General features: G+C 41.3%; 3 protein-coding genes across 6 annotated transcripts in view; 1 reads left to right on the top strand and 2 right to left on the bottom strand.

Annotated features, from left to right (window-relative positions):
* Positions 1–761: 761 nt before the first annotated feature.
* RBMXL2 (RBMX like 2) lies at positions 762–3729 on the bottom strand. The gene has a single exon (XM_059134894.1). It carries the CDS (start codon positions 3570–3572, stop codon positions 2394–2396), a length of 1179 nt encoding a protein of 392 aa, XP_058990877.1. The 5' UTR covers positions 3573–3729; the 3' UTR covers positions 762–2393.
* LOC131808816 (large ribosomal subunit protein eL39-like) overlaps positions 2414–25303 on the top strand; it is a 34428-nt gene continuing 11538 nt past the window's right edge. Inside the window, exons 1-2 of one of the 4 annotated variants that reach the window (XM_059134938.1) lie at positions 2414–2620; positions 11269–11355. The gene's annotated coding sequence lies outside the window, so the exon portion shown is untranslated. Of the gene's footprint in view, positions 2621–2674; positions 2847–3816; positions 3901–11268; positions 11356–25303 lie in introns of those variants that run through there. The other 3 variants (XM_059134907.1, XM_059134918.1, XM_059134928.1) reach the window with 3 other exon arrangements.
* NLRP14 (NLR family pyrin domain containing 14) overlaps positions 21162–25303 on the bottom strand; it is a 30469-nt gene continuing 26327 nt past the window's right edge. Inside the window, exons 9-10 of the mRNA XM_059134951.1 lie at positions 22705–22875; positions 21162–21521 (exon numbers count right to left, since the gene is read on the bottom strand). Of these exons, the coding sequence (XP_058990934.1) occupies positions 21386–21521; positions 22705–22875 (307 nt within the window). The 3' untranslated portion in view covers positions 21162–21385. The remainder of the gene's footprint in view (positions 21522–22704; positions 22876–25303) is intronic.

Genomic DNA, 25303 nt, shown 5'->3' with positions numbered 1-25303 from the left:
ATTCTATCAACATTTTCCTTCTAGGATTGTGTTTTATGTCTTAAAAAGTTCTCTACCCCAGTGTGATACATTTCTTCTTTATTTTCTTCTAAGTTTTAAGAAAATTTCCTCTTCAGAATTAAATCTTCAAATCATCTAGAATGTATTTTTGTGTATGCTGGGTTAGGGATTCTCATTTTATATTTTTGCAAAGAGACAGCCATCAAAAACAACAACAAAAAAGTCCATCCTTTCATCAGTGACTTTCAAAGCTACCTGTCATATATCATGTTTTCATATGCAAGTGGGCCAGTTTCTAGGCTCACTGTTTGGCTCTGTTGGTCTGGCTATCCATGTCTGTTGATATCACGCAGCTTAAATTACTCTAACTTTGTAACAAGTTAGTTTTTGGTATCTGGTAAGGCAAGTCTTTTCTAATTGTTTTTTTCAGAATTGCTTTGGCTCTTCTTGCTCTTTATTCCACCATATAACTTTTAGAATTGTTAGCTAAATCTCCCAATAGTGTCTTTTTCTTACCTGTTTCTTAATCATTTGTTTGTAGTGAATTGAAGTTTTTTTTTTTTTTTTCATTTTGTGGCCAGTTGACCAAATATTTTATTCAGTATTCCATCGTTGATCACACCAACAAATAGGTATTATCGAGAAAGAGAAGAGAGCTGTGTGGAAAAGTCATGTTGTAACTTCCTTTGAAGTTGTATTGATTTTCCAAATTAATTTGGTGAGATTGAGAAGAGTTACAATAAAAACTGTTCCCAACCACGACATGATATAAACCTCCCATTTATTTAGTCTTCTTTCAGGTCCTTTAATAAACATTAACAACTTTTCCTTAAAGCTGTTACACATTTTTGCCAGATTGATTTCTGGACTTTATTTTTAAGCTATTTCCTGCATTTGATCTTCTGGGCCACTAATGCAGCCTTTGCTGTAATTCACCTACTTTATTATTTTGTCAAAAACCATATTTTTAGAGTTGTGTATGTGAGTGTGGTACATTCAGATCTCTTTAAGTACTTTGTTGTTCAAATTCCCATCTATTTCCTCCAGCAATTATTACGCAGAACATGAATCCTACTATTTTAACCTGGTCCTTTTTCTCTGGCGGCTACCGGAACTCCTTGACTGTGCAATTACCTCTCTCTCAAATAAATGGGAAATTCCACAGGTGCTGACTGGAAAAGGGGTTTCTTGCCCTGAGCTTGGGGTGGAAAGAGGAGGTTGTTACATCCCTCCTGAGGCACTCTGGAGGAAGCCTCTCTGATTTCTGTCTGCTCAAGCCCTTCCGCCCACGTTAACAGTACACTCAACCCATCCCTTTGCCTTTTGGGAACAGGCAGACCCAAGTCCCTCATACCAGGATGAAATCCTCAGATGTTGAAATACCAAGCTCTCTTAGAACTCTCTGAGCTTCTGAGCTCTGATGTTGCTCGCATTTGATTCCTCCACCCCTGGGGGCAGAATCCTATTTCTCTCCACAGGAGCCAGCAGCTGGCTCTAGAGCCAAGAGCAAGTAGCTTGGAGTTAGAAATGGAAGCCATATGATCCCCAAATCCACTAGTGGTGTATTTTCTACTTATTTCTTAGTAATTTGTTGGTGGTGAAAATAAATGCTATTAATTGATGTTTTTCTGGGATTTTCGCATCCCTGTGGTTGGCTGGCCAAATCTTTAATTTGGTATTCCATTCTTGTTCAACACATATGAACAGTATTTTGGGGACAAAGGGATCAGGAATTCCTGCAGATTCCCAATGTAAAGGCAAAAAACCCCAAAATATGGCCAGTATTGTCCACTTGCTTTTTTTTTTTTTTTTTTAAGACTTACAGAGTGTATAGAACTTCCTTTAAATAAACATTTAAGTAATTTTTGTTGTTGTTGCTGGTCATTTTTCTTTCAAAATATTGGGAACACTGAGCCTGGGTTTGAAAGATACACCCTGAAATCTTAAAGAGTAGCATACACTAATTCCCTCCCACTCTTCCCCCAAAAATCTAGTTGGTTTGAATGAACAGAATGATCCGTTTTTCCATTTTTTGAGACGTTTGTAAAAGATCTTAGAACTGTTTGTCTCATTTTTAGAAAATTTAGAAGGGAGGAAGCCTTTAGAAGAATTTTTACTTGAAAATATAAGAAGACTAGTACGCAGGTTCAAGTCTTACACTTTTAACATGAGCTTGTTGAAAGAAACGTTAACAATTCCAAAACGCAATTAAACGAGTTTTAACTTTTTCCTCCCAAAAGCACAAAAATCATGGAGAGGAGGTTAACAGAAAATTCTTAAAAGGTAAAAACAACTCTTCCTTGTACTAGTCCTTGGGTAGTTGACCAGGGCACAGACTCTTCTTTTCGTTAGTTTCTGTGAAAACGGCATTTTGGTCCCAAGTCTGTTGGTACTTAGTATCTGCTGCGGCCTCCCCCTCTCTCGGGGCGACTTCCCAGGCGGCCTCCGCCCCTGGGGATCCTGCGGCCAGAGCGGCTGTAAGAATCGCGCGGGGGAGGGCACCCTCTTTCCAAGGACGGGGAGAGCCCGCGGTCGGCTCTGCCTACCCGGTCGCGGCCCCTCGAGTAGCGGTCGCTGCGGCCGCCGCCGTAACCGTCGCGGCCGCCGCCGTAGACGTCAGGTGAGCAGCCGCGGTAGTCGTCGTAGCGGCCTCCTCCGCCGTAAGAAGGCGGGGGCCCCCGCGCTGTGGCGGCACTGCGCGGGTCTCCGTAGCTCTCGAAGGGGTCTCGGTAGGAGCCTCCACTCGGGTGGTCCGCGTAGTCACGGTCGCGCCCCCCATAGCCGTCTCGGTCGCCGTAGCCTCTCGACGGGCAGTCGTCCCGGGCACTGGCGTGGCCGTAATCGCGGTAGGTGTACTCTCGGGGCGAGGGAGCAAACTCGCGGGGGTAGTCTCGGCTCGAGTAGCCGTCTCTGGGCGAGTAGCCCTCCTCCCGGGGGCCTAGGTAGGGGTCGCGGCGCAGAGGCGGCGGGTCCCGGCGCGGCGGGCCCGCATAGCCGTCTCGCCCCCGTGCGGCCGTAGCCCGCCCGCGCATGCCGCCGCCGCCGCCGCCGCCGCTGCGAGCCGGGCCCGACGGTGCGGCCCTCTTGGGGGGCGGCCCGGCCCTGCGCGGTGGCGGCCCGCGCTTCATGGGCAGCGGGGCCCTAGAGGGCCGCGGATCGAAATCCCCCGCGTAGCTGCCGTCGTCCGCCGGCCCGCCCCGGGACGGGGGTCGCCGCGGGCCTCCGCCGCCCCCGCGGCTCCCGCGCAGGCCCCTCGGGCGACCTCGGCTGCGGGACGGCGGCGGCGCGCCCCGCCGCCCGCTCTCAAACGCCGGCTTGGTGGCCTGGGCCACCTTGATGGCCTTACCATCCAGGGACTTGCCGTTCATGTCTCTGGCGGCGGCCTTGGCGTCCGCGGGGCTTTCGAAGGTGACAAACGCGAAGCCCCTGGACTTGCTGGTTTCTCGATCTTTCATCAAGAGAACCTCGCTGATGCGGCCATACTTGCCAAATGCGGCCTCTAGGCCTTTTTCATCGGTTTCGGGGTTGAGCCCCCCAATGAAAAGCTTCCCGGGGCGATCTGCCTCAACCATGTCCGCCGGTTGAGGGATCGGTGGCGGGGGTGGGGGGAGGCGAGGGGACGGCACCCGGCGTGGCCTGGACGGCACCCGTCGCTCGTCGACGGCGGCTCCTACCGGTCAGGCAGCGCGTCGTCGCGGAGCCCCGGAACCGCGGTGTGCGGCCCCGCTGCGCAAGCGGAACGCTGGGGTGTGTGCCTTTGGGTCTGGGAGCGCAACCTGGCGGGGCTCTTTCTAATCCTGATTGGCTGGTGGTCCCGGGGGGCCACCTTCGGGGAAAGTCTTTCAACTTGGGCTTCTTGACCTGTCCCTGGCTTACTGTCTTTTAATTCACTCCTGAAAGGTCAGTTGCGAAATGAAAAGCTGTTAGTTAAAAAAAAAAAAAAAAAAAAAAAAAAATTTAGAAAAAAAATTCATTAGTCTTAATGAGGAAAATTATTGTGCATTCTGATTCAAGTAACCTAAACAATTTTCAAACAGGAAAAAAAATCCACTGAAAAATGAAATAACAATTTTAAAGTTTAAAAACGCGGTTTATACGTAAAATGTATTCAGAATTTTGTACTTATCAGTGGGGAAGAGAAGACCTGGTTGGGGCGGGGGGTGGGGGGAGTCGGTTAGCGGACTAGGAAAAAGAGGGAGTCGTTCTTTGGATGCACCATTTTCCTGTTCTGCGCCATTTTCTTCAGTCGGCCAGCCTTCAAAGGCCTCATAGTTTTATGTAGTACTGCCCTTTAATATAAAGACACTGCACGGAAAGTCACCTTTAGGGAAAATAAGGGGACAGAGCTCTGGGACATTCCTCACCCCTGAGCAAGCAGAACAAGCTAAAGCCCTTGCCTCTTCCTCTCTGAAGAGGAGGTACATCTCAGGGAAACAGAACATTTTGGGTTCACACAAATTACACAATTCAGATTTGCTCCTTACAGTATTCTCTGAATGTGTGAAGAGTAACTGGGTGAACATAGCTTTGCCTGAGATTCTGACATCTAAAACTACTTTCTAAAAAAACCTGTAGTGTATTTGGGGGCTTTTTAAAATAACAATTTAGCTTTTCAAAGGCTGCTATGTGAAAAGTTAACTGAATAGTCATGAGAAGTATTTGTGTATGTAATATGTGTACATATACATGTGCATATGTGTTCCATTGGTTTACTTCAACAGCTACATAATGTTTAAAGAGGTGGTGAAAACAGGAATTTTTATGATATTTCCGACTTTAATGCATATATTTGGAAGGTTTTAAGATTATTTTAATGTGTATAAATATAAGTTAAATGCATCACATCAATTCATGAAATGAGTTGCACTAACAGATTTTATTCTCATTATACTTCTGAGGTAAGCCTACCTGGTCAGAATGTATTTATTTTTAAATAAATTTATTTTTGTTTGCTCACACTTAGAAATTTTACAGTTCTCAGCATAAAAGGCATTGGTTTAAAATCTTCATTCCCTTATTGAGCTGGGAAGATTTTTGCCTAAGTTTTTTCTAGTTTTGAATCTATTCAGATTTTAAAAAATTTTGTTCGTGACTTGGTTTTTGTAGGATACACTTTTCTAAGTTACTAATTTTTCTTTAATTTGAAATTTTATTTTATGGATAGCGGTGTTCTGTTTTGCTTTCTGTTTTGTAACCAGTCTCACCAGAGGTTTTTTATCTTTTCTGAGAAGCAGCCTTTTTTCTTCATTGATACTCTGTCTTGATTTTATTTGCTACTATTGTCTTTCTTTTCTGCTTTCCACATTCTTTGGATTTACAGTTTGTATTTTTTTGTTCTAAATTTTTAGATAAGACAGTGCTTTAAGAGTTTTAAAAAATGTTTCTTCTAATTACTGTATCTAAGTTTAAAACTTGTTCTCTATGTACTAGTTAACACCTTGTCCTGAGCTGTGATACATGGTGTGTTTTCACTGTTGTTCAGGTCCCAACATTGTCTCACTTTCATTTCTTCCTTTCTTGACTCATAAATTACAAAGAAGTATGTTTTCAAATTTTCAAACATACAGATTTTGGAGGTTATTTCTTTTTTTTTTTTCATAGATTTTATTTATTTATTTGACAGAGGTTACAGGTAGGCAGAGGAAGGCAGAGAGAGAGGAAGCAGGCTCCCCACTGAGCAGAGAGCCTGACGAGGGGCTCTATCCCAGGACCCTGGGATCATGACCTGAGCCGAAGGCAGAGGTTTTAACCCACTGAGCCAGCCAGGTGTCCCTGGAGGTTATTTCTTAAAATGCTTTGTATGATCTCCATTCTTTGGGTTTACTGAGATTTGCTTTGTGACCTGTGTGTGTGCACGTGTGTGTGCGCGTGCGCGTAATGTTCCATTTATGCTTGAGAGGAAAATATATTCTCTAAATACTGGGGGTAGAATTCTTTCCCTAGATGTTTAAATCTAGCTTGTCCTATTTATATCTGATAGAATTATCTATCACTGAGAATGGTTTCTTAAATTTCCCATAATTGTGGATTTGGCAATCTCCCTTTATCTTTATGCACATTTTTAGCTTCATGTAATTTAAGATTACATTGGATATATAAATTGAGAACTTCTATGTATTTCTGATAAACATGTTTATTATGTAATGATCCTCATTATCTATAAAATTTTTATCTTACTGTTTTATCTAATACTTATTTAGCTCAATATTTTTCAGATTTCTTTCTGCCAGCTTATTGTGTCTTGTTAACCACACCTTTCTTGCCTCTTTTTTCCCAATTTTCTTGCATTCTCTTGTATCAAATGATTTGTCTTTATTCCTTTCTTTTTTCTCTACTAACATGGAAGTTTTGACTTCAATTTCTATTCTTTGAATGCTTACCTTGAATGTTTTTATTTAGGGCTAACCTATAAATGCTGAGTTTATAAGTTTATCTATACAATCATACATTTGGTGCCTGATTAAATTTCACATATGGGCCGGAGTGGAGAAGAGTAGTTTCTGGGACTCCTAGACAAGGGAACCTTGTGCACTGCGGTATCAAAACCCACTGGTGCATCCCTAACAGGAGCTGTAATCAGATCGAGAGAATACAGAAATGTTAAGTGTTGATAGGATTAAAGTAGAGATTTGGGTGAAAACTAGAATGTTTACATGAAGTGACTGGGTCTGTATTTCTCTTTTACCTGAGTGTATTAGGTGGGTGGATATTGCATATGGCAAAGTTTCCCCTAACTAGTTTTGTGAAACTCCAGGCATGTAAATCCACCCTTCAAGCAGTATTAGTTGGACATGCTAAATGGCAACAAGTAAGACTGCCCAAGCCCACACAATATAAAATAAAAACTGGAGTGCTGGTATGGCGAATTTTCTATACCAGAGACCCATGTGGAATGTAAACTGGAGCTTATGGCAAACTCTGTGAATGCCCCGCAGTAATGACTACTGGGACTTTGGACTAGAGAGTTTCATTTGAGGGGCAGTTACTAGCCTGCTCTTAGACATTGATTGAAACTGCCGCTGTGACTGAAGTATATAAGTACTCATATAACCTCACACCCATTAGGATGCTTAGTATCTAAGAACCAAAACAAACAAACGCCCAGAAAAGAACAGATGTTGCCAGGGACATGGGGAAATTGGAACACTTGTATACTGCTGGTAGTAATGTAAAATGGTGCAGCCACTAGGGAAGCAGTATGGTGGTTCTTCAGGGGAAAAAAAAAAAAGAATTATCATATGATCTCCAATCTACTTCTGGGTATATATCCAAAAGAATTGAAAGTGGGGTCTCTGATATTTGTACACCCATGTTCGTAGCAACATTCACAAAATAGCCAAGAGGTAGAAGCAACTCAACTATCCATGCACAGATGAGTGGATAAACAAAATGTAGTATATACGTACATGTAATATTAGCCTGAAAAAGGAAGGAAATTCTGACACTACCTACAACATGGATGAAGCCTGAGGACATTATGCTATGTGACATTACGCCAGTCACAAAAGAGATAAGTACTGAGTAATGATTCCACTTATGCGAGGTATCTAGAATGGTCAAGTTCATAGGAAGAGAAAGTAGAGCAATGGTTGCTAGGGACTGGAGGGAGGGGAAAATGAGTTGTTGTTTAATTGGTACAGAGCTTCAATTTTGCAAGATGAAAAAATTCCAGGGATTGGTTGCACAATTATACTTAACACTACTGAACGGTACAATTAAAAATGGTTAAGATGGTAGACTTCACATTAAGTGCATTTAACCATAATTTTAAATTTTTTAAATGAAAAATAATCTTTCAACCAGAAATAACACTGATAATAGGGTGAGGTCACAGAAACACACTAATAGGGAGGGGCAGTGCCCAGAAGACTTCTATAACAAAATGGAAATGGTTTGTAGAGGAATATGCCATCAGAGGAATGCAGCAAGTTACCCAGTAGATTCACAAGCAAGACAAGCAGACTTTTCCCCCTGGGACTGATTTTGGGACCACATGAGGAGCTGCAAGATTCTCTTCTATTAACAGTGCCCTGTAAACAGTTCTCAACTGACCAAAAAGGAGCTGCTTGGTTTTTGGATGGCAGTTCCAAGGTAAATGGACAGCATCCTCTTTAGAAGGCTAAAAATTGTTTTTGAGGAGGGTAAAAACAAATCAGTGTGGTTGGCTGAATTACATGCTGCTTTTTCAGCGGTGATTGAAGAACTGAACAATGATACTGACTCATGGATGGTGTCCATTGGCCTGGCCATATGGTCAGGTGAAAAAGCAATGGAAGATTTACCAAGGGTATCTAGCACCTGGTTGGCTCAGTAGGTAGAGCATGTAACTCTTGATCTTGGAGTCATGAGTTTGAACTCCATGTTGGGGTAGAGATTACCTAATAAATAAAAAAAAATTGTAAAATAAGAGAGATGCCCTTATGAGGCATGGCCCTATTGAAATGACTGAGAATTTGAGGGATGCATTACCGTAGAACATGTTGATGCCCATCGGAAGAACCAATTTGCAGGTTCACAAGGTGCTTGGAATTCACTAATGGGTAGTCCTGTGTACTTGTTTGATGAGGCTACCTGCATGTATGAAATACACGGACACTGGAGCTCTGCAGATATGCCCTGAATCTAGACATACTCCTCTTGCAGCTCTGGAGTACAAAATGCCATGAACAACCATTCTTTCTGCCAACAAAAGATTACAGATGATATATGGCAAATTCCCTGGGAGAACACAGTTGGCAAGTGAAAATGATTCTGGTAGCCAAGGTCTTTATTTATTTATTTTTTTAAAGATTTTCTTATTTATTTGACAGACATCATGAGTAGGCAGAGAGGCAGGCAGAGAGAGGGAGAGGCAGGCCTCCCGCCGAGCAGAGAGCCCGATGTGATGTGGGCTCAACCCTGGGACCCTGGAACCACAACCCGAACCAAAGGCAGAGGCTTTAACCCACTGAACCACCCAGGCGCCCCCCACACACACTTTTTTTTAAAGATTTTATTTAGTAAAGAAGGAGAGTGGCAGGCAGAGGGAGAGAGAGAAGCAGGCTCTCTGCTGAGCAGGGATCCCAATGTGAGGCTTTATCCCACGACCCAGGAATCATGACCAGAGTTGAAGGCAGCTGCATAACCAACTGAGCCACCCAGGCGCCCCGCCAACGGGTCTTAATAAGAATAGATATTGACTTTGAAATAGACTTTGCTTACCCAGTGGAAGATAGAAATATTCAAAGTACAATAAAATAACCATGACAGAAGAAACTGCACCGGTTTGGATCACCAAGTCATATTTCTTCAGAACAAGGAACATGCTTTATAGCACATAAACAAGTAGGGAAGTATCTTCCTCATACTAATAGTCTGATAGAGAATTGGAATGGGCATTAAACATTGTTCATCTGAAACGGGGAGAGATAAAGATGTGAAGGCTGGCTTACACACCTTCATGAGTACGTGCTCATACTCAACATAAGGAAGACAAGGTATTGTCCTCACTAAACAGACTACCCCCCCACCCCGGTGGATCTGGGGAAGAGTACTGGAAGAGTATGATGGCATGATTATTCCTCTTCCCATGGGAAGATGACTAATGACTATAATTTTTCTTTCTTTCCCTTATCACCTCAATTTTCTTTTTCTTACCTAATGGTCACAGGACCAAGGCTGCAGCTATAAGCTCCAGAAGCAGGGATGATTCCTAAATAAGAAACTGTATTTAAATCCTTATGTCAGAATTCCTAAGGACCTGATGGAGTATACCTTTACCCTATTTGTGAAAACCGTGATTAACAGTGAATGTAGCTATGTGTAATAGTAAAAATAGCCCACTCGTTCTGTACCTGTATAACCCTACTCTAGGGAGTAGACTGAGGGGAGTAGCTGCTAGACTAATAAATAAATAAATAAACAAATAAGTTATATAATGAGGGAATCTCGAATTCATTAACACTTAGAAAGAGGCTCAAAACAGGAGATGATACTATCTCTTAGCTCAGTTATACTAGATGCCTGAAAGAGTGAAGCTGTGTAGTGCTATGGTGCTGAAGCCACACCTGCTTTTGGAAACTGCAGAGATCAAATGGAAGCCTATGAACATGAGTGGCCTCATCCTGGGATATATTTCCATACAATATGATGGCCTGGACTGAATGGAACTCTAGTAATAGGCTGATATCTTTTGACTTTTATTTTTCAGATTATGTTTATCATAATGAAATATGGTCTTATATCTACATTGTTGGTAAAATTATAATACTTATATTGATGGTCAGATGTATTGGGAAATTGTGTTAGAAACCTCTTATCTCTACCCACATTGACTCTTCCAAATGCTGCTGTTATCTCTTACGTTCAGACAGATATGATCTTTTTGCTATAAGGGATCCATGAGATCAAAGACTAGGGGGTGGCCTGGGGTACAATAAAAAACATACTTAATCTTTGTCTAAAACCCTTGGAATTTCCTAAGCAATAGAAATATCTTTTGTTACTCATAAACCCTTTCCACCATATCTGAGTTTATGCTAATGGGGTAAATCCTAGAGGGGCCCCTAAATAGTTTCAGGATGGTGGCTGGTCACTAAATGAAAGAGCCATGTGGTTAGAGAGTTAGAACGTGACTCGAGAGGGGAAAAGGGCCTGAAGATTGGGTTCAATCACCATGGCCAATGATTTAATTAACCATGCCCCTGCAGTGAAAGCTCATATGAAAACACTTAACAACAGAGTTCAGGGAACTTCCTGTTTGGTGAACACGTGGATGTGCTGGGACAGTCACTTGCCTGGAGGGGGTAAGGAAGCCGCAGACCTACTCCCTGAATATGCCTTATGTACCCCTTCATTTGGTTGTTTATTTGCATCCTTCATAATAAAGAATCATAAGTAAAGCACTTTACTGAGTTCTGTAGGTCTTTCTACTGAATTATGGAAACTGAGGGGGTTGTGGGAATTCCTAAATTTGTAGTTGGCTACGAGGCTATTGTAGTAATCAAGGGGAGATGGTGTGTCATTTTCTAACACGAGTTCTCAATTCTTTCACACGAATGGGATATCCTACGACTTGACTTAACTTCTGACACTAATTGCCCAGTTAGCACAAACCCCATAGCTTAAGGGCTCAGTCGCAACAAAACTGCTGGTTGCACGAGGGATCCCCAGGCCACCTGAATTTCTGCCCTGATAAATTACAATGAAGAGGTCTAACATACCTGGTTGTTTTAAGTTCTGACACTCATGGTCTGGGCTACTTATTTTGAATTTTTTTTTTTTAAGTAGGTTCCACGCCCACTGTGTAGCATAACCCTGAGATCAAGACCTAAGCTGAGATCAAGAGTTGGATGCTCAACAGACTGAGCTACCCAGGTACCCCTCATTTTGAAATATTTTAAAGTAATAATTATTTTATTTGAAATTGCAAAATGGTAATGGTTGAGTATTTTATGTTTATAGCTGTCCCCCAGGTGTCAATGAAAAAGAATGCTAATACTATTTTTCACTCCTTTACAACCTACTGGCAGCAAACTATAGCAGATCTTAATAATTAATGAAGATGTGAATACTGCTGGACAGGGATGGGTACATCAAAGTAAGGAGAGCCAGGCAAGGGGGTGCAGAGGCATTCCTTATGGAATATCGCACAGGCTGCAGTATGGGATTTAGTAGGTAGAGAAGCTTTAAGATGAACAAAAAAAAAAAAAAAAGAAAGAAATCTATCTACTATCAGGGAATGAAGATGAAATTTCTAGGAAAAGAAAAGCACTCTTCTCTAGTAACAATAATAATCTCTGCAAAGGAAGAGTTGGAGAACAGAAAGGAACTGCCATGAATGTCCCCATTTTCTCCGGGTAGAAAGGAGAGTCAACTGAATGAGATCCCCATCCTTCCTAATGGGAAGGTCGGGGGACTAGCTCTAGAAGCAGCACCAATGCCTGTGGAATAGGACCCTGAATCTGTTTCCAGTCTCTCCAGGGACTGACTTCTGGGCCAGCCATCCAGACACATAGAGTGATCCTGTGGCTCTATACTATGCCACAAGCTCCTTGACAGTGAGGAGGGAGCTTCCCAGTCACTCTGAAGCTTGGGCACCAGTTTTTTTTTCCCCTTGGTAATTTTTAATGTTGTGGTAAAAACACATAAAATTTGCCACATTTTTAGGTATATAGTTGAGTAGTTGTGATATTGTGGTTTATTCTATATTTTGGTGTTGGTCCAAGATTTCTCTTTCATAGCTCTTAAAATCCTTGGCATTTCCAGGAGAGTAAGAACAATGGGAGCATCTTTTAAAATTTGGTCTTTTGTCATGGATTCCTGAAATAGCTCCAGGACCTCAACGGTGAAAGGAGTGTCCTCCCCATACAACCCCACCTAAGTTTATGTTAATGTGCAACTTTTGGAAAGCACCCGAGGATGGTAGCTGGTTGCCAAGGGAACCAACCTCTTGCTTAGAGGGTTGGAACTTCCAGCCCCACCCACCCCCACCTCTCTGGAGAGGATAGAGATTGGAGATTGAGTTCAATCACCAAGGCCAGTGATTTAATCAATCACACATATATAATGAAGCCTCCACAAAAATCCTGGGTTTGGAGAGCCTCCAGGCTGGTGAATGAGGGGTGCTAGGGAGAGTGGCAATCTTACTCAGGAAGAGCATGTAAGCTCTGCCCCCTTTCCGCATTCCTTGCCCTCAGCATGTCTTCCATCTGGTTGTTTCTGAGTTACATCATTTTGTAACAAACTGGTACTCTAATATGTAAAATGTTTTCCTCAGTTTTGTGAGCCATTCTAACATGTTAATCACACCTGAAAAGAGGGTCTGGGGAACCTCTGTTTCATAGCTGGTGGATCAGAAGCACAATCTGGTGGGGTGGGGAGCAGTGGTACAGGACTGAGCTTTCAACCTGTGGGATCTGAGGCTCTCTCCGGGTGGACAGTGTCAGAACTGAGTTGAATTGTAGGACACCCAATGGTGTTGGAGAATTGCTGGATGCGTACCCATGTGGTGACCAGAAGTGTCAGAAGTAGTGTAGTATTCAGAATATTGCATTTGAAGTAAATGAAAATAAGAGTTTCTCTTGGGGTGCCCAGTGGCTCAGTGGGTTAAAGCCTCTGCCTTTGGCTCAGCTCATGATCCCAGGGTTTTGGGGTCAAGCCCCACATCGGGCTCTCTGCTTAATGGGGAGCCTGCTTCCCCCCCACCCACCCTTCTGGATGTCTGCCTACTTGTGATCTCTGTCTGCCCAAGAAATAAATAAAAACCTTAAAAGAGTTTCTCTTTACAGTAGCATTGAGTATATTCACATTGTGAAACCAATCTTAGAATTATTTTCATCTTAGCAAAACTGAGACTGTACCCATTAACTCCACATTCCCTCCAGCCCCTGGCTGTACTTTTCATATCTATTAGTATCCCCTGATTTATTCAAATAATATGACCAAAAGACTGTTTTTTTTTATGTTCCTTTTGTTTCAAAGAAATTTATATTATTTCGGTGAATAACAGGTGTCCATTTTTGGGAAATCCATTTCTGCCCAACTTTAGGATAGTGGCCCCACAGATTGGGATCTCAGCTTTATTATGAGTGGCAAAATTGCCCCAGTGGAAAAGATCCAAAGTAACGCAAGCCCTGCCTTTGTGGATTCTAAGCGCTGTCCAGGGTCCTGTTTTCTTGGTCTTTGGAGGCCAAGGTTGAGGTCCTTCCTTTCCAAGAACATCCATGCTGTGAACTGCGCACCCCAAGCCAGGTTCTGAGGGTGTCTATCTCAGCGACACAAGCTCCAGGAGTGGACTACACAGGCTGCAAGTCCTGCCCCCTGCAAGCCTGATCAGGACGGCCCCCGCGCCCTGAACCACCAAAAGCTACGCCCTCCAACAGTACCAGGCCCCTGTCTCATCTGTGCACTCTGCTCTGCCTTCCCTACCCTGCTGAGCTCGCCTTCTCCCCTCTCCACCACAACAGCAGACACTCCGCAGGAATCTCCTGGGCCTTCCAGGCTTTGTCCCAGGACCTGAGGTCAGATTCACTGCACTTAGTGATTCACAAAAGCCAACTGGAAATAAGTGCCCTCCTCCCTACCAGAGTTGGAATTCAGGGGCTGCAAATCCAGGAGTTTCCAAAAAGCTGGGCATTCCCAAACTGTGGGAGTCACAATTTCACTGAGTTGCTAGTAAGTTGGCAAGTAATACAGCTGCCTTCAGGAGTAGTGGGATATTTTTGCTTTCATTCATTCATTCATTTGTTCGTTCAGAGCCCACACTGGGTGACACTGTGCTGTGGGCTGGAAATACAACAGTTAAGGAAAGAGCCATAGTTCCTGCTCTTGCTGAACTTACACTGTGTTAATGAAAACAGACAATAAGAAAATCTTTGAGAAGCTGTAGGAAAAAAAACACCTATGCTCTGTTAGTAAAAGGGGGCAGGCAGTGATATTTCAGATAACAGTACTTAACCAAATCCTTGACAAGGGATATTTAAACTGCAGTGCAAAGATCCTTGAGTCAGTTCTGTGGAAGAGCCGAGGGGACAGAGCAGATCACCAGTGCAAAGGACTGGTGGTGAAAAACTTGCGACATTGAGGGAATTGAGAAGAAATCACTTTGTTGTTTGGTGAGAAGGGAGAATGACATATTGGAAAGTGGAACAAAAACACTGTTTTTTGTTATTGTTAAAAATTTATTTTGGAGGGCGCCTGGGTGGCTCAGTGGGTTACGCCACTGCCTTCAGCTCAGGTCATGATCTCAGGGTCCTGGGATCGAGTCCTGCATCGGGCTCTCTGCTTGGCAGGGAGCCTGCTTCCCTTCCTCTCTCTCTGCCTGCCTCTCTGCTTACTTGTCTTCTCTGTCAAATAAATACATAAAATCTTTTAAAAAAAAATTTATTTTGGAGAGAGTGCATGAGTGTGTGAGTGGCAGGGAGAGGCAGAGAGAAGGAATCTTCAAGCTGAGAACCCAGTGCAGGGCTCAATTATAGGACCCCTGAAATCATGACTTGAGCCAAAACCAAGAATCAGACATTTAACTGACTGAGCCACCCAAGTGGCTGCCTTTTATGCTGCCTTTTCAATAAGGATAATTTGATCCAGCCCTCACATGATTCACATACCCTTTCATTTATTCAGCAAATACTTATTGGGCTCTTCTGATAGGGCAGGCACTGTCCTAGGTATCGAAGATTCTGCGGTGAAGACAAATAGGAAAGAAGGCTGTTTAATTAAACAATTACATCTGAAAGACAAAAATATTGACAATATATGAGTTCTTCCTTCTATTGGTATAATGGAACCGGCTAGTTTCCTCCTTTTAATCTATTCTTAGAACTTATCTTCTGGTAAAGGACCTATGATTTAAAAAATGAAGGAGTGAAGACAAAAATATTAGCGGGAATGATATGTGCAAAAGGCAGTGGGGACAAAATCATAAGCTGAACACAGTATTCTGTTTGAAATAACATTGTCAATGGTTTACACTATTTGGGGGTCAAGAGCTGAAACTGAATGTAAAGTAGTAGAGGTGGAAAGAGAGGGAAAAGAGACTTGAGAATAGTTTTCTGTTTTGTTTTTAAAGAAAGCTACTTTGGGGGCGCCTGGGCGGCTCAGTGGGTTAAAGCCTCTGCCTTCGGCTCGGGTCATGATCCCGGGGTCCTGGGATCGAGCTCCACATCGGGCTCTCTGCTCAGCAGTGAGCCTGCTTCCTCCTCTCTCTCTGCCTGCCTCTCTGCCTCCTTGTGATCTCTGTCTGTCAAATAAATAAATAAAATCTTTTTTTTTTTTTAAAAAAAAGAAAGCTACTTTGGTGTAGAAGACAGAGTAGAATGCAATAAGGGAGAAGCCGAGAGACTAGACAGGAAATGACATATACTAATTAGCCTGGAAAGAACATATCTTTTCAATCTAGTTTTCCCTTTCTTTCACTCCTAAAGAAGTATACTGGGGTGTCTGGGTGGCTTAGTCATTAAGCATCTGTCTTCGGCTCAGGTCATGATCCCGGAAAGGGTTCTGGGATCAAGCCCTGCATCAGGATACCTGCTCAGCGGGAAGCCTGCTTCTCCCTCTCCCACTCCTTCTGCTTGTGTTCCCTCTCTTGCCATCTCTATCAAATAAATAAAATATAAAGGAAAAAAAAGTATATTGACCATGTTAAGGTACCATGTGTTTTTCCCACGCCACTTATTAATTCTCCTGAGACATTGACTGAATATCCTATAAATTCACTCAATTTGGACACTACCTACCTAGAAATAGCGTCACATTCCACAGGTTAATAAGAACTGAGTCCCACAAGACTGCCCCGATATCAGATGCCAATTCGAAGTCCAGGTTGTTAATCTACACTTCCAACATAAATTAGTCTGTTAGCGACCCCTCTTCCTCAACTACAGACCCCAACAATTATTTCTTATTGCACTTTCTGAGGTACTGACAATAACTGGAACATTCCAATGGCCAGACCAGAAAACCCGATAGTAATAGCATGCCTAGAGGATCACATGCCACACGTCCCCTTCACTGCCCAAGATCATGGGCTGAACATATACTGACCCCCACCCCTGATCATGTGCTCTCTGCCTGCTCTCTTTCAGGTACACCCCAACCCCAAAAGTGTCTGCAAAACTCTAGGTGTCTATCTTACTGTTGGAGAGGTAGTTGTTACAGCTTAAGCCTGTCACCTCCCTCAGGTGCTGCCACCCAAAATAAATTTCTCCCTTTCTCTTCTTAACCCTTGTTTCTTGAGTTACTGACTTATCTTAGGACAAGTTTATCAGAGTTTGTTCAGCAATAGTGTTGGCAAACCCAGCCAGGAACCATGCTTTCGATGTGTGCAGCCAGCTTGAGATTCCCTGTAAGGGACCAGCTGGGTGTAGCAGCAGGCCGAGTCTCACTCATTCCTTTTCTGGGTTAGTGCCTGTGATAGTTTGGTAACATCAAATACTATTTGGTAACACCTCCTCCTTAGGTTCGATTAACTTGCTAGAGTGGTTCACAGACTCAGGAAATTAATATACTTATGGATATGAAATGCTGGGGTTCGGGACTGAAGAGTCAAGAAAGAATTCTTGACACATCTTTGGTGCAAAAAGGGTGTTTTTATTAAATCCCAAAGACAGGAACTGTGGGCAGAAAGAGCAGCAATGGGTTGTGAGGAATGGCTGATTATATACTTTCAAGTAAGGAGGTGATTGGTGATAACAAGGTTTCTGGGACCTTGGAGGGCTAGCTGTTGTTAGGAAAAGGTCATTTATTACTATTTAGTAAAACTAATCATGAGACCCTTTAGAAGTTTATCAGTGGGCCATATGCTTGAAGGATGACTGCTAACATATCTTGGGAGTGAGGGGACAAGGTAGAGATAAAGGAAGTTTCCAAAGGGATTTTTATGGAATCCTGGAGGTCAAGCTAATGTCAAGCGTCAAGCTATGGTTGCCTTTTGCCTCTACAAAGTATTAACATTGAGGCAGCTAAGCAATGAGGAAGATCACTCTGCCTGTACCAATTACTTGTCAATGGGCTGTAAGTTGTAAGGAAGTTTAATTTTTCTACCTTTGTTCTTGACATCACTATTACTGGATTATTACAATACAACAGAAGTATATGAATAGCCAGATGAAGAGATATGTAGGGCAAGGTCCCTAAAAGCAGGAGCTTCTGTCCCATGGAGTTTGGGGACTAGCGGGTTCAAATGTGCTGGTTCACCATCCTGAAAGTTCTACAAACACTCTTGGGTTTTTATGGAGGCTCCGTTACATAGGCATGATTAATTAAATTACTGGCTACTGGGGGGATTCAACCTACAACAGGCCCCCCCACTCCACCAGCACCACCCCCATCAGGTGCTGTGACTGAAAATTCTAACCTTCAAATCAAGGTTGGCTCCCCAGGCAGCCTGGCCCTCATCCTCTGGGGATTTCCAAAGGTCACCTCATTAACATAAACTTGTCATTGGAAGAGGCTCGTTATGAATAACAAGACACCCATTTCATTTTTATAGCTCTGAGGCAATTTCAGGAACTGAGAACAGAAGACCAAATAGTATGACAAAAGATAAGCCCATTGATCTTCCCGCTTAGAAAACTCCAAAGGTTTTCTTAGGAAATGTCTAGAGCTGTGAGACAGGAAGCTTGAAGACTGAAATATATTATAAACAACAGTAGTATGGTTGGGTGAAGACTGTTGTCCTTTTTCTACACCTCCCTCCCTAAAGTTCATTAGCTCCTAGACCAAGATTCAGAGGTGATAGTGAGACATAAATATCTTTTAGCCTCCATGTCAAAGGTTACTCAAGTATGAAAATCATAATGCTTCTGATATCATAGCAGCCTACTATAGCAAGCAAGATGCCATCACTCATATTGAGCAGTGGTTTGTGTTAAGCAGTGACACAAACACCTAGGGCATTTCAGCAGGGACCAGATACCACCAAGACCAGCACCAGTTGATGACACACTCAACTTATAACCCACAGAAAAGTGGGGGCCCAAGACTGTCTTTGTTAATCCTTTAACAAAGTGGGATTTTTTGCAGCAAACTGTTAAGACTCTCCAAGCAATGACTGCTTTATGCCTGATTACTTCTCAAAGGCAGCCTGATTGATCTTTGCAAAGAACAGGGATCCTTCACCTTTGAACATAAGCACTGAGTCCTGAGAACCCACTTACATGGGGCCAAGGACTTAACAATGTGATGATTTCACATTTGATTTGTTAACCTCCTACCCCCTGTCCTGTTTAGTTTGTCGTAGGACTTGTCTTGTGCATTACTTTGTGTGCCTTATAGGAGGCCCGTTAATCACATGGTGAAATGTCACTGAGTTTGGAATCCTGAACCTGCTTTATAATTATGTTAACTTTAAGACTGTGGAAAGACTCCTGTGTGCGCCTTCATAACATGTTCATGACAATATCCAAGCAAATCAAAACATAAATCTGTAAGTGTCTCAAGGTTGAATTGAAACCTAAGGACAACCAATCACAAATAGCCAACTGGCCTTTTCCAAGAAAGCTTATAATGCTTAAGTTATTGCCATCCAAATAATATTTTTGCTTTCACATCTTTATTAAAAGACTTCCTCCTGTTTTTGGGTGGAGCCCTTCCAGCCACTTTGTTTGATGCTACATAGTTCAAATTAATTTCCCCCTCAAATAAGCTCTTAAAAAGATAAACTGAGGCATATTAAAAAATTTAACAGTTGATTCTTGATTTGGTATTTGATCAGGAGATTCACAACGAAGGGTATAGAGATTATTTTGTAGAAAACTGATAGCAATGTAAATGATTCTTGTGAGCTAGCAGTGCAAATATTCCGTATGATTAAAAGATAATCCCAAAGGGGGAGGGGAAGGAGAAGCAGGCCTCCTGCTGATCAGGGAACCCACTGTGATGCCGGGCTAGATCCCAGAACCCCAGGACCCCAGGATCATGACCCGAGCAGAAAGCAGACACTTAAATGAGCCACCCAGGCACCCCAACAAATAGAACTTTAAAAACCCTTAAAGTCTGGAAATTACAAATACTTCTATTTGACATATGGATCACAGAAAAAAAATCCCACTGTAAGAAAACATTTGGACATGAAGGCTACTGAAATTAACTCCGTATTCAAGCATAGGAATTCAGCTAAAATATAAATAAAGGGAAATTTATACTTTAATACTTATAATAAAAAGGCTAGATAGAAATCAGTAAGAATCTAACTTAAGGAGTTAGCATACTGTGAGAATAAATTCAAATAATAACAAATAAGAATTTATGAAATAAACTTACTTAAAAAAGAAAATGTAAAGAATAAAAAAAAAAATCCAACAAAGCCAAAGTTTATTTTGATCACCCTATTTCAATCTTTGACTATCCTTTTTGACCCTGTAACTACACTATTTGAAATTGCAAACTCTATTCTCCAGGGCTGGATTTAGGATGAGGGGGGTAACTTGGGGGATGCACAACTTTAAGGAGATAGGGAAAGACACAAGAATCAAGATAAACATTTTAGTGGAATATCTTTTAAGTCAACATTAATGCAAAATATCCATAAATGACTATAAATACTTTAAAGACAGTGTCTGACCTTGCACTTGCACAAGGTTGGCCCCAGCCCCATCTGCCTTCACTCCCCAATCCTGGCCCATGGATTATCTGACAGCAGTGACACCAGGTGTGTTTCCAAAATTCAGATGACTGTGGTTCTAGTATACTGTTAGTAGTACATGGTAAAAATTCCTTATGTTTTGAAATAAGTACCTGACCAAAAAACAGTTTTGTTAAATGCCTTATCAACATATGCTGAAGTGATTATTTAGCCTTCCTCCATCAATCAATAACATAAATTACAACATTCCTAATATTTGTCTTTTTGTACTTCTGTTGTAAGTCATATTATATTTACAGTGTATATTTAAAACGTTATATTTAAGTTATCTCTACACCCAACATGGGGTTCAGACTCACAACCTGGAGATCAAGAGTGACATGCTGTATCAGTTGAGCCAGGAAGGCCCCCCTAATTCATGATATATTTAAATTCAATTTTGGAATTTTCAAATATTCATATTTATGCATATATATTCATAAATAATATGACTGAATTTCCTTGCAGTGCTATCTTCTACTATTAAAGTTTTATAGCCTTATAAGAGAAAATAGTAAAATCACCTTCCTCGGTGATGCTCTGAAAAGGTTTAAACAGTCTTTCACAGAAAATGTTACTGTGTCAGATTTCACATTTGGGATTGTCAAATGTGAAATGGAGGAATAGGTCTAATCCCAATAATCCTATATCTACTTATATCTTCACAACAGGCTACAGATAATGTTCACTGAGGAAGTAGACTCCCATTTCAATTGAGAAACCAGCCATTCTCAAATAGTAATGTACCTAAAAGCTGCCTGGGAAATAATTTAAAATGCCAGTTCCTAGGACCTTCATCCAAGTATTTTAATTCAGTAAGTCTGATGTGGGGCCCAAGAATCTGGATTCTAAGAAACACCCGAGTGATTTAGACCCAGTGGTTCCAGGAACACAAAACTTGCCAGTAAAACATGCCAGAGATGGTGAGGCTGTGAAGGAAGCCATCTGGGCAAGGGAGAGAGAGGAAATCAGATGCTCTGACATAATCTACCCTGGCCTGGTGCTCCAGTCTCATTTCTAGGCTTCTCACATCTGAATTCTTAAGCTCTACATTCAATTAAAAACATGTTATACCTTTCACAGAGCTTATGTTTTTCATTTTATTTTAGCCTCTCAAACCCCATGTGAAGTAGAACAGATACTTTACAGAGAAATGACTCACCTACATCTAACAGACATCAAACACCAACTGGGCACAAAGCATCTAAAGCTAAGAGCCCCCAAACCTTGTCACTCTGAGGCCTTTATTTCACTTTTTAAAAGAACATTAGGTTCTTTAAATCAGGTACAGCGCCACCAGGAACCATCTTCGTCATTGTGATCAGTATAGTCATGCTTAATGATAAGGTGTGGGTTGCTAACTTGCACAGCTTCCAGAAGTTTCCGGGATTCCTCATCAAACGCCTCTTTGCACACCCTGAGAAAACAAGGGAATATCTCTTCTTGTACTCAGTTTTCCCACAGTCCTGTAATTTCTCTGAAGAATTTGTTTTTCAGAGAAAGACTGTTGATGTAGAGACAAACATGGGGAATGGGGCAAGGAATATACACAGGTATATCACCTGTGAGTGATATACCAAGGGAACATAGCAGGCGAACGAAAATGGAATATAGAGCAGAAATAGAAATAGGTTAAAATTTAAGAGAATCCTCCCCAAGAGCTTTTTTCTACTCAAGCAAAACAGTACTACTAATGAGGACAATAGCTAACATATAACACTGTTAGGTGTTATATGCACAGTTCTCAATATAGATACCATACCTCTGCTTTTGCAAAGGTCATGGCTATACCATATCACCTTTATGAGAGAGCTACATTAGCACCTGTTTTTGATAACTGAAGGAAGTTAAAAGATTTTTGCTTTAAACACACACACACATAGGTAAAAAGCAAAAATAGCATTTGGCATTTGGGTTGCAGCGAGCCATTACAGAGGCAGCAGGAACCTAAGCAGCAATAGCAGCCTCTCCAATCTCCTTCCCTGGGACCTAGAGTGCACCTCAGCACCAAGCCATCATAGCTTTGAACTGTGCCTGTGGGTATCTGTGCTTCAAATCAATTTATTTTGTGCATATGTCCTAAGGTATCAGAAAAGCCTAGAAGAGGTTATTTTTTTGGGTCCAGGAATGCTCAAAAATTTTTCCATATAAATTAATGGTAACTGCATCAGATTTATACCATTTTGGCTTGTGAAAGGTTTCATAGGAACACTCTACCTTCAGATAGTAGGGGGACACCTCTACTGCCTTACTGACTTGGCTGATCGATCCTCACAATAAACCATGGGTAGATATTATTTCACCCATTTTTATAGATAAGGAAACCAAAACACAGATTGGAAACTAGTATAAGTTCAAGTATCTATTAAGTTTCAGCTAGATTTCAAACTCAGGTAGTCTGGCTTTACAGTTCTCGGCTATTACTACTTTGCTATAGTATGTCTCAAAATTGAATGTCCTATAGGAGAAAAACAAGTAAGGGCCTCCAAAATACATAGGGATCCACGATCAGGTTGATCCTTAGGCCTGCAATAAATAAGTAGCTTCCCCAATCCCTGGTTACAAGAAACTTTTACCCTGAGAAGCCAGTGAAGACTTACCCTAGAACTTTCAGTTTACATTCAGGAGACCTCAAGACTTCACATAACTTCATCACTCCTTCGTGCCCTAAAGTATTCTGTCTCAGGTTTATTTTTATCAGGTTTTGGTTGCTTCTAAGAACAGAGGAGAGATCCTGACAACACAGGGAGGTCAAACCACAATATTCCAACCTGAAGGGAAGAGAGACTAAAGATAAAATTAATTCTACTCCAGACAGCAAGCACATAAGACGTCTGTGAGCTGGGAGTGTAGGACGACTTCAGAAGCTTAAAAAAGAAAAAAAAAAAAAAAAGAGGGGGCACAATTAGACAAATGATTCAAAGACTGTTAAATACTTACAATATTCATTATTACTAGATATTTATAGACTGAATATATTCCTTCCTAAATCATAAATTACAAGTTCATAATTATAGTCCAGGGAATAAATAGGGAAGCAGACTAAGAAAAGCTGAAACAGTTGAATCTTTTATCCTCATTAAAAATATAGATACGGGCGCCTGGGTGGCTCAGTGGGTTGGGCCGCTGCCTTCGGCTCAGGTCATGATCTCAGGGTCCTGGGATCGAGTCCCGCGTCGGGCTCTCTGCTCAGCAGGGAGCCTGCTTCCTCCTCTCTCTCTCTGCCTACTTGTAATCTCTCTCTCTGTCAAATAAATAAATAAAATCTTTAAAAAAAATAAAAATAAATAAAAATATAGATACACTGGGTATGTGATTTGGTGAGTGCTGTGAAGTGTGTAAACCTGGTGATTCACAGACCTGTACCCCTGGGGATAAAAATATATGTTTATAAAAAAAAATAAAAAATTAAAAAAAAAATATAGATACACTGGGGCACCTGAGTGGCTCAGGTGGACTTCTGCCCAGGTCATGATCTCAGGGTCTTGGGATCAGCCCTGCATCAGCCTTTCTGCTCAGCGGGGAGCCTGCTTCCCCATCTCTGTGCCTGCTGCTCTGCCTACTTGTGATTGCTCTCCCTCTGTCAAATAAATAAATAAAATTTAAAAACATATAGATATATAAGTGGACTTTTAAAATATGATATTGAGTATTTCAAAAGCAGGGTATATAATGAGGTCTCTTAGCACCACACCATTTATGCAAGTAAAAATGAATACACCAAAAAACATTACATCTTTTACAAAGATACTCACAATTCTATGGCATATTTCAAACACAGTAGACCAGCTGCCTATACATGGGAAGGAGACTAGTTTAAAGAAGATAAATTAACCAACTAGCCAACCAGTAGTCATTGGAGGATCCTTGCATAAACCATGAACTGAGGAAGTATGTTAAATTCAAACTTTTACACATGATGATGTCCCTAACCAACTAAATTTAATTTTCACCTATGTTTATTGAGCCATTCAACAACTGAGTGCCTATATAGGTGCAGAGTATTAAAAAAAAATTAAATTACTGCCTAGATAGAACTGGCATTAATGTGGTAGAGCAACACTCCCACTATTTATGACGTAAGATAAATATCACTCAAAATAAACCATAGGGTAAAAAGCACTATGAGACATAAAAGATTTCAAGAATTCATCAGGAAACAATCATTCTATATTTGCAGTCACTTATAATGTTCTCAAAATATAGAAAACTAAAACTAACAGAATGACAAACTGAAAGACAACTCTACAGTTATAAAAAATCACTAAAAATATAGATGATTTAAATAGCAGAATTAGCAATCTTAACTCATACAATACAGCAACCAACAACTCTTCATATTAAGTGTGTTATGGTACATGTCTAAAAAATGGACTATATACTGGGTTGTGAAGCAAATAACAATTTTTAAAAAACTGTAATCATGCAAAATATGTTCTTAGAACACAATCCTAGAGATTAAATATGAAAAGATGACAAGAAACCCCTTTCATGTTTGAAAATTAAGGAATACACTTTAAAATAACAATGGATTGAAGAAAAAAAATCATGAGGGAAGTTACATATTTAAGACTCAAAAATAACAAATGCTACATTTAATATCAATTACAGGATGGAGTTAATGCAGTGATTTAAAGGAAAAGTCATACCTTTGTGTTGGAAAAGGAAGAAATATTTATGAGCTAAGCATCCAGCTCAAGAATTTAAGAACAGTAAAATAGGGATGCTTGGGTGGCTCAGTTGGTTAAGCATCTTTGGCTAGGGTCACAGCCCCAGGGTCCTAAGATCAAGTCCTACACCTGGTTCCTTGCTCAGCAGAGGGCCTGCTTCTTCCTCTGCCTGCCATTTCCCCTGCTTGTGCTCTCCAGGGTGCACATGCATGCATGTGCACTCTCTCTGGTAAATATGTAAAAAAAATTTTTTAAAGGTAAAATAAAATCAAAAGGAGAAATAAGATCAAATAATTAAGGAAAAAATATATACATAGAGAAAATCAATGTTGTATTCTTTGAAAAGTAAAATGAGAAAAAGCTGAAACTGCCAATATCAGGAAAAGAGATATCAGCAGATGTCTAAATCACTGGAGATGACCAGAAGTCGAGCAGACAATAAAATATCAGACACTTGCCAAGAGATTTAAAAATTTAGCTGAAATGGATAAAATCATAGGAATGATTTTACCAAAAATTACTCAGTAAG

This window comes from Mustela lutreola, chromosome 1, assembly GCF_030435805.1.
Source record: "Mustela lutreola isolate mMusLut2 chromosome 1, mMusLut2.pri, whole genome shotgun sequence".
NCBI classification, from domain to species: Eukaryota; Metazoa; Chordata; class Mammalia; order Carnivora; family Mustelidae; genus Mustela; species Mustela lutreola.
The sequence above is the reverse complement of the archived record's forward strand: the minus strand, read 5'-3'. Positions and strand labels throughout refer to the sequence as shown.

Excerpts from the sequence above, each read along its gene's own strand:
- RBMXL2 (XM_059134894.1), bottom strand. The coding sequence starts at position 3,572 with ATGGTTGAGGCAGATCGCCCCGGGAAGCTTTTCATTGGGGGGCTCAAC.